At 43.6% G+C, this 9,216-nt stretch overlaps 1 protein-coding gene across 1 annotated transcript; it reads right to left on the bottom strand.

Annotated features, from left to right (window-relative positions):
• Positions 1–3,362: 3,362 nt before the first annotated feature.
• AVPR1A (arginine vasopressin receptor 1A) lies at positions 3,363–8,602 on the bottom strand. Its single transcript, XM_039363087.1, has 2 exons — positions 7,073–8,602; positions 3,363–4,097 (listed from the first exon to the last, which is right to left on the bottom strand). The coding sequence occupies exons 1-2, from the start codon at positions 8,061–8,063 to the stop codon at positions 3,841–3,843; spliced, it is 1,248 nt and encodes a 415-aa protein (XP_039219021.1). The 5' UTR covers positions 8,064–8,602; the 3' UTR covers positions 3,363–3,840.
• Between the last annotated feature and the right edge of the window lie 614 nt (positions 8,603–9,216).

Below are 9,216 nucleotides of genomic sequence, written 5' to 3' on the forward strand. Positions count from 1 at the left end.
TCCCGGCTTGAATTCAATGGCACAGTCTGTGGGTCGGTGGGGGGGCGGGAAGCTCATCCGCCCTCTCCTCACTGAAAACTTCAGCAAGGTCTCTTATCTTATATTATCTGTATTCCTCTGGTATTTCTGGTGGTCCCTTTTCCTCTCCCATGGATGCTTTTTCTATTCTTGATTCAGGTAGCCCCCCTTGGGATTTTAAGTCCATAGGGTCCCCCTTCGGGAATTTGATTTCTGTCATCCTCCAATTCACCCAGGGGTTCCATTTTTTTTTACCATTCCATCTCTAGGATCATTGGGCATTCCATGCCTGGGGTCACCACAAATGTTATGCCCTCCTCATGTTTGCCCAGGGAGAGGTGTATTGGTATAGTGGCTAGGGTAGCTGGCACCCCCCCCCCCGCTATGGATCCATCTAACTGGCCAAATGAGATTGGTTGTTCCAGTCTCCTCGACGGAATGCCCAGATTCCCCATTAGTGTTGGGCTAATGTGGCAGCGGGTGCAGCCAGAGTCTATTAAGGCTTTCACCTTCACAGCTTTGGGCATGGGGGGAATTAATATAGTCACTGTCTTGAGGATGGGTGCGATGTGTCTACTTATCAGGGGTTCGCCTTCCAAGCTGTCATCTGAGGCATCCACCAGCCCTGCGGTGTAGGCTGGAGTTCTTTCCCCCTGATGAGCAGAGGTGGGGGGTTCCTCAATTTCCATCATTCTCAGGGCATTTTCTTTTGGCTTAGCTGAAGATTTTCCAGATTTGCTGATCAGGGATCTGTCTGGGTTGTGCTGGGGGGCTTTGGAGCAGCATTCTACAGCTCGATGTCCTTCTCTTCCACACTTGAAACACCCCATTTGCTTATTGGCTGTAACCAATGGTTTCACTGGTTCGTGTGTCAACTCAGGCGGGGAGCGGCTCCATTGTTTTCCTCGGCAGTGCCTCTTCAATATGTCGATCTCTGCTTCCTCTGCCAAGATGTACCATTCCTCAAGTTGGTGTGGGTCCCCTCGGGGCAGACAAGCATCATATAGGTCATAATTTATCCGTCTTTAAAATGGCTAAGGAGGATGTCTTTTGGCCAGTTCAGTTTGCTGGCAATGGCCCGGAATTCTTGCGTATATTCAGCCACCAGGCGTTTGCCTTGCCTCATCGTTTTTATCCTTTCGCGGGCTTTGTGATCAGCCAGGGGTCTTCAAATCACCTTCTCAGAGAGGACATGAAACAGTTGAAATCATTGAGATCTGGGGCATTGGAGTCGTGCAAGTTCACCACCCATCTGCAGCTGGTCCGTCCAGGGCAGATTGCATGATCCGGATGCGGGCTTTGTCACTGGGGATATCCCGCCCGTATTCCTCCATGTAGCTGAGGACTTGGGTTAGGAAAAACTCCAAGCGTGTTGGCTCCCCTTTGAATTTCACCTCCAACGGTGCCTCCATTGTTGGTGATAGTGTCTTCCGTCCAGATTACCATCTGTGGTTCAGCAGGGGGTGGGGAGTACTGGATCAGCAGATGTCCCCGGGGCTGCAGGTTCCACTTCCCCCTCGGTGTCTCTCCCTTTGCGGCTCCAGGAGCTGGGGCGGCCATAGGGCTCAGGATTCTCCTCTCCTAGGGAGCTGAGTGTTCTCTTCATCAAGTCAATAGCTTTCTCTAGGATCCAGTCTGAGTACGGTGCCCAGCTTTCTCCCTCTCCGCTTGCGTACAGGGATTTTTCGATCTCCTGCTTCCATTCTGGTTGCTTGGCCCCCCGTCTCAAGGTCACCTTTCTTGATTTCTTTCCCCACTCGCTTTTCTTTCCAACGCCCATTGACCAGCGAGGCTTCTGGTCCCATGTCTCCATCACTTCTTCTCCTGAGGAATCTGACCTCTCGGATCCCGACATCCGGCAAGGTTCCAGTCGGGGCAGCGGCTCTCTTTCCAGGGAGTTTTCCACCTTTCTTGCTCCATTGTCTGACATGGTAATCTTTTGCAAAATCCCCCAGCAAGGGTCTCCCTTCCAGGTGGATTAATTTTGCAAGTCCTGTCTAACGTAAGGACCCACCCCACTTTGCATCTTAAGAAGACAGAACTCTTGGAATAGTTCTTCCAACAGGCATTCTTTATTAAGAGAAAATGGTTGCAGGCGTTCTAGACAGGACTTGGGGTCCAAGCTCTCCCATTCAAGGTTTTAAGGGGTTCCCCAGTAGCCCCACCCAATCACCCCCTTCTTCCAGCGACAGTCTCAGGCATTACACTCCCACCCCTTTTTCCTTACTGCCGGCTGGATGGAGACTTCGGAGAGAACTACATGAAGGTAATAGCCCCATTGTTATGGTTAGTCCTTTTGGTGATATCCACATCCAGTTCCTTTGAAGTGTACTGAAGGAAGTGAGGGCCATAAAGCCCCTTTGTTCACCCCCTTCCCTTCATCGTATGACAGAATCCAGAGAAGGCAGAAATGGTGTTTTCTATAGTTGATAACTAGAGATGAAATATAATTGGATTCTGACACCTGCCTTCCACTCCCAAGCACAAAGAATTGTGCCACCAGCTGAACTGGAATCGGTGTATGGGCCTCATTTGTCATAGGAATGGACTTATATGTGCTAATGATGTACGGTCTCCTGAACAGTGCCAGTTTAGTCAAATGAGCCACTGATGTCACCCGATGCCAATAGAAAAAGTGAACTTCTCAATATATCAGTGGCCACCTTTCTAAATTCTAAATTCAGATTGATGAAGAAAAATTTAATTCTTTTGCTATCAGAATAACAATGATTTTTTCTGTCACTTTTAAGTTGATAAAGCGTTGTTATAAATATGTGCATGCGCCTACTTAAATATAAAAATAATAGTCACCAGCAAGCAATTTCTTGCATACTATATTACAAATGATATAAACATTCAATGGGCTCCCTTAAAGAATCCAGTATTCCATATTGTTTTTTCTACTTCTCAGTCTAGCTTAAGACTTTGACTTTCCATAATATTTCACACAGTGGAAAAGTCAATATTGGTTGGATGTTCCACAGTTATTTGTCATCTACATAACTTTAGATCAAGCCAATTCATTATGTTTCCAATAGGATTTTGATACAGGTAGTCCTTGACTTACAACAGTTCATTTAGTGACTGTTACAACAGCACTGAAGAAAGTGACGTCTGACTGTTTTTCACACAATCAATGCAGCATGCCCATGGTCATTTGATCAAAATTCAGACATTTGGCAACTGTCTCATATTTATGATGGTTATGACAATGTCCCAGGATCATGTGATCACCTTTTGCAACTTTCTGAAAGCAAAATCAATGGGGAAGCCAGATTCACTTAATAACTCTGTTACTAACTTAACAATTGCAGTGATTCATTTAACAACAGTGGCTAGAAAGGTTGTAAAATGGGGCAAAATTCACTTATCTCACTTAGCAACAGAAATTTTGGGCTCAATTGCGATTGTAAGTCAAGGACTACCTATAAATGGCTGATCATTGAGATAGGTAATTTAGTCATTTTTTTAAAAACCAGGAAGTTCCTCAGCAAGACTTTTGAGGGGACTGAGCAAATATTTTTACAGAGTGGTAGCCATTACTTCATAGAATGCTGTACCTTATTAAGAATTAATGCCAAGGTTTATCTGTCTGGGAAAAATTGCATGTTATCTGATTTTTCATCAGTATCATTGACTACATGTTCACGTACCTTTTTACATAATAATTTGTAGCCTTCATTAATATAAAATGGTATTTTTTTGGCAATTAATTACTTTATTGACATGATACCTGGTAGCTAAAGTGCTAAAGTGCTGTTTTGGCACTCAAAGAGATATGAGTATTTTATCAATGGTCTAGAAATTGATATGGTTAATAAATCATGATAAATTTGATGATTCTCTCCATGTGTCCAAACTGTTTGTTGGACTTATGTTATTAGTGAAAGAAGTCTGTCTCCTGCTAATGCTCCCAGTATCTTCTTTATTCAATCTTCGTTTAATGTTCCGACAACACAAGAAACTATGCATGAAGTCTTGAAGGAGGTGCCCACTGAAAAACATGTAGATCCATGGATTGCAGCAACTGTTCAAGCAGGCCAAAAGGGCGGTCACTGTAACTGCAACATCCTCTGAATCTATTGAGAAAAAGTAGAGCACTGTTTAGCAAAAATCTACAATTTAGTATGCTAATATTTTTTTAATAGCAAGTCTAAGAAAAATCTGCATTAAGTTTTGTAAGATTATAATTCTGCATTACATTTTCAAAGGTAAACAGGTATTTGTACTTTATTCAACATATTATTTCAGTAGAATTGCCCTAATAACCTCAATATGTCCATCTTAGGCTTCTGGCTTTGTGGTATTAAGCTGGGATACTAGACGAATTGCCTCTCTGAAGCTACTTGTCCCATCAGTTCTGGCAGGAAGGGCACATTCTGGGCCCTGCTGAATCAAGAAAGTTATTTTGAAGGACCAGGGATGGCTTCTTTTTATAGCATTTAGCCTTTGGGCTTTCATTCCACCCAAGATCAGATTGAGGCCATCCCTGCTAGCCCTCCCTATTCTCCTTCCAGGAATAGGGTTCTTCCTCTGTTGCCTGCCCAGAGTTGCTTTGTTAGATGAGTGGCCATATAAATTCAATAAACAAAACAAATAAATAAAATTACTAAGCTACTGGACCATATTGAATGTATTATCCATCACAACAGATTTACACACATATTATTTTTGTCTTACCTATGTCTTGTTCCTTTCACTATACTTTTATTTTAGTTATGGTTAGGAGCAGGTTACTTTGATTTACAATTATAACTCTCTTGATAAAAGGTTCAGGACTCTGTCATTTATTTTATCTCTTTGTGGCTTGTTCATATAGTATATTTTACATTTATAATACAGACACAGATCAGCTTAATTTTTTTTTTACAGAAAATATCAGGGCTACTATGATGACCAAGGTGACTACCAAAAACAATATGCTGCTGAGAAGAAGGAGGCAGCCATAATTTCCATCTTCAGTGTAACTCAGATGGCCTCTCGAGAATTGCCCTATTGCTAAAATTAAGGATTCTGTGGCCAAGCTTGCTTAGAGGACAGGAATTTTCTCTAAGAACACAAGACTCAATGCCAATTTTTTTAAAATAAAAAAGATTCTCTGTCTTTCAGTTAATAATGTGCAAGTCAACTAGCCATGGGCAAATTTGGGATGAACTAGCTAAAACAGATATGATACTGTACATCACCACAAACAAATAACAATGGCTGCCCATAACCTGGAAATTAAGGAATCATTTGAATTTATTCCAGAACAGAATAGTTCAGATTGTAAAATTGGTGTACTATCTTATGTTGCTTATAGTAACAAACTCAGTATTGGTACAGTACATGGTCGTTTAGAAAGCAAATATGCTTTGTGGCATCTCTTACTGTAAAATCAAATGGAAATGCAAGACAGAGTAGTTGAAGTCTTTCTTTGGAGCAGAATGGTGAGAATGGCATTTGTGAATGAGATGATAATGAACTTTCCAGTTTTGCTATTTTTTGTGAGAGATTAGAACAAAACAATGAAGAGGAAAATAGTCACACAGATACTGGATATTTTTTCATTAATTTTGATGGAGAAATTATTTCATCTCATCAACTTAAAGGGCAGCACAGATTTCTTATTAAATACAAAAGTTGCATTCAACTGTGATTGCTTGTTAATTTTTCAGCATTTTACAAGTTGAATCTATGTAGCCAAAAAAAGACCCCAGTGAATCCAACAGTGTTTAGTCTCAGTTAACTTGCACAGGGGTACCATCCTATATTTCCAAGCAGAAAGGTTTTTTTTATACAGTGGCAGTTCTATGCATTGGTATATGACAATGAAAAATGTTTAATATATATTCCTGCTTTAAAATCTATACAAGTCACCAGCCAACAGAAGATGCCCTCCTCTACTCATCCGGGGCAAACGTGAATTCCATTCGTATTTTGTTGCTTCATGTTTTCTGGCTTAAGAATTGCTCTCTGGGTTGCCTGATGTCTTTTACTTTTCCTAGGCAGCTTGATTAGCTATTGAGCAAAGAAACAGCAAAATCCCCTCAACTGTTTGCTCCTCTGCTGGTCTCTGATCTAAGCTGCTGTTGCATTGTATTCCACTAGCACGGCAGGGCTATAATATTTGCCTGATGTGCTGAAGATTAATGGCTCAAAACCGGGCTTTTAAAATTACTGTTTATCTTTTTCTGAGATACTCACTTTTTGGTTAAGCAGATTTTTTTTAAAAGGAGCCTACCAGTGAACCAGTGAAATGCTGGAATAATTTTCTTTTCTACCCAGCTGCCAAATGACCCAGCTAAATAAATACTGCAAGATGACTTTTTGCAGTAATATTCGTTTGGGCTGAGGACTGGAATGAAATCCTTCTAGGATGAAATTCTTCAAGGAATGGCAAAAATTATGAAACAGTACTTAGCTGGTTCAAAAAAGCAGTTGAGTAGTAAGAGACATATACTGTATAGACCTATATAACATATGTATATATAAACTTTCCTGCTGTTTCAAATCAAGACATTCTTAATGTCATACAAATGTTGCTGAGGGAGTTGTACAATAGCTGCATCAGACATTGTACCAAACTGGGAAAGTGCAAGAAAGATTTTTTTTTATTTTAAAGCTGCTTCTTCTGCCTGCTTCTATGTACATTTTGAAGCTTTAACTTTGTATATGTGGGTTTAATTTGCATATGGTTTTATATATTTGCATATACATATACAAGTATATATGTCCACAGAAAAGAAAGCAGCTGCAATTGTTTTCCTGGCACAGAAAGTTGGAAGGGCAACAGAGCAGGATAATTGTTTAGGAGGGGGGAGAGATAGAGGACAGAGGAGGAGGAACAATGGTACCTGGCTGCTCCCAAAGTGTCCCAATTTGGGCAGAATTTTCTTAAATTGGATTAAAATCCAGCTGGCATCAGCATAGGTGAAGAACAGTTTAAAAGTGCAGTGCAGCTATGTTTTAAGTGCCCTGTAAGAACCCAAGCGAATGTTGTTTGTCTGGAAATCATATGCCAGGGAGCCAGATACTAGGCAGGATCAGTAGTTGATCTGATCACAGCACCTACCCTGCCAGGAGGCGTGGTCGTCCCAGACGGAACGCATCTGTACAGAGAAGAAAGGAGCCCAACACACAATATAAGCCGAAACGATCACGAAGGTCATTTTGACGGTGCGGATTTTAGCGCGGGAAATACTTTTGACACTGCTGACATGAGGTGTGAAGAGCAGTTCCTTGCGCAGGGCGCCCTCGCGAGGCGGAGCCCTTTCTCGCTTCTGCCGCCGCGTCTTGTCCCGGATGTTGCTCCAGATGTGGTAACAGATGAAGCCGTAGCAGATGGCCAGGATAAGGACGGGAGCCACCAAGATACTGCCGGTCATCCAAGTGATATAGGCGCGAGCCCCCCACGGCTTGATGAAATGCGCCCAGCAGTCATAGACCTGCGAGCCGCTCTCCACCTCGCTGAGGGAGAAGATGAAGTACTGGGGCACGCTGAGCAAGAAGCTGAGCGCCCAGGCGGCCACGATCATGCAGCGCGAGCGCTTGCTCGGCTGCTGCAGCGTCTTGAGCGGGTGGCACACGGCGATGTACCGATCGGCCGTCATCACCACTAACATGTACGCCGAGGCGAACATGCCGAAGACCTGAAGGTGTTTCACCACGCGGCAGAGCCCGTCCGGCCCATGGAAACGGTGCGTGACTTCCCAGCAAAGTTGGGGTAAGATCTGAAAGAAAGCTACCGCCAGGTCAGCCAGACTCAGATGCAGGATGAAAAGATGCATGCGGGATGCCTTTTTGCGCGGCGTGTGGTGCAGCGCTAACAGCACGAAAACGTTGCCCAGCACAGCTAAGGCGAAGGTCAGAGCCAGCACAGCGATCTCCAGCTTGGCCAGGTCTTCGTCCCGCCCGTAGGGGTCTCTGCTTCCGTTGGCTTTGCTCCCTGACCACGGCGCCTCCACGCTGCCCCCGGAGCCGTCTACCTTCCCGAGAGGGCCCCGGTTCCAGTTCCACGCAGGCGTCGTCCAAGCGGAGCCGCCGGGACTGTTGCTGAACGGCATGGCGTCGCTTTGCTTTTGAATTCTCTCGGAGCACTTTCCTGCCTCTACTTTTCAGTAAAGTCCTCTTCGCGCCTGGCGAGAATCCTCTTCGCGCCTGGCGAAAATCGATGCGCCTCTTTTCCTGGCAGCGCTGTAGCGCTGCTCTTGTACCTCGGTTCCTGATCAGGGAAAGATAGGCGGAGGAATAGAAAAGAGTAGAGTGAGTTTTTCTACGCCTGGAATGAACCAGCGCAATTATTACCACGCCTCGCTTCCTTCCTGTCCCCTGTATCCTACGCGCTCCCAGCTTCACTCCTGCGCCTAAACTCTTCTGCCGTTCGCCTCTTTGATTCCGTTTTTCTTCCAAGCTCCCTTGGAATGCGATCTAATCCCTCCTCCTTCTCTCTCTAATGGCTTCCCCCACCGCCGAGTCTTTCCACATTAGAGCCCCCTCTCTGGTTCTCTCAAACAAAGCCCTCCCCACTGTGCCGTCGGGGAGTCTTCACCAAAAGCGATCTGCATTTCCTGATCGCTTAGCACTGATTTGCCTGGGCGTCTACATCTAAACCCACTAATTGGTCGGTTTGGTACATAAAGTGTGAACAGAGGAACACGGGGAGTTGTCCCACTGATAGTTCCTTGGTCCATACAGCTCACTATTGATGATGCAACCCAGTCAACACTATCAACATGGCAACACCTGTTTCAGATGCCCTTTTCCTTTCTATTCGGAGATTCCACAGCCTGAGCCTGGAACTTTCTCCCAAAAAGAGTGACAAAAGGTAGTGTATTTATCAACTAGATCTCATAATTAATGTGCAAGTTAATACAATACTTGAGATAATTGCAACAAGGGATCATTGCAAGCAAATTTAGCATCTTGGCTACCCCAAAGTAATTTTAAAAAATCCCTAGAGGGATTATGCTGGTCCCAGCAAGGTTTATGTTTCTTATAACATTGTCCTTTCTTCTAAAACAATTTATGAGATCTTAATTTCATTCTGTCATCTATAAATGATGTAGAGTGCAGTATAAACTTTTCATATCATAATGTAGAAAGTGGATGGCAACAAAAACAAAGTCTGTTCACCAGTAATAATGATTTTTTAGGACTGAAATACATTTAAAAGCCAAGCTGCAGACGTTCATGATACATCTTTTTAAAATCAGGCAG

This window comes from Crotalus tigris, unplaced genomic scaffold (genome assembly GCF_016545835.1).
Source record: "Crotalus tigris isolate CLP2741 ecotype Arizona unplaced genomic scaffold, ASM1654583v1 scf7180000019516.114329, whole genome shotgun sequence".
NCBI classification, from domain to species: Eukaryota; Metazoa; Chordata; class Lepidosauria; order Squamata; family Viperidae; genus Crotalus; species Crotalus tigris.

What these genes read in the sequence shown, in the direction of transcription:
- AVPR1A (XM_039363087.1), bottom strand. Translation starts at nt 8,063, where the DNA reads ATGCCGTTCAGCAACAGTCCCGGCGGCTCCGCTTGGACGACGCCTGCG. An exon ending in CGACCACGCCTCCTGGCAGG is followed by an intron (nt 4,098 to 7,072) that starts GTAGGTGCTGTG and finishes TTTTCTCAATAG; the next exon opens with ATTCAGAGGATGTTGCAGTT.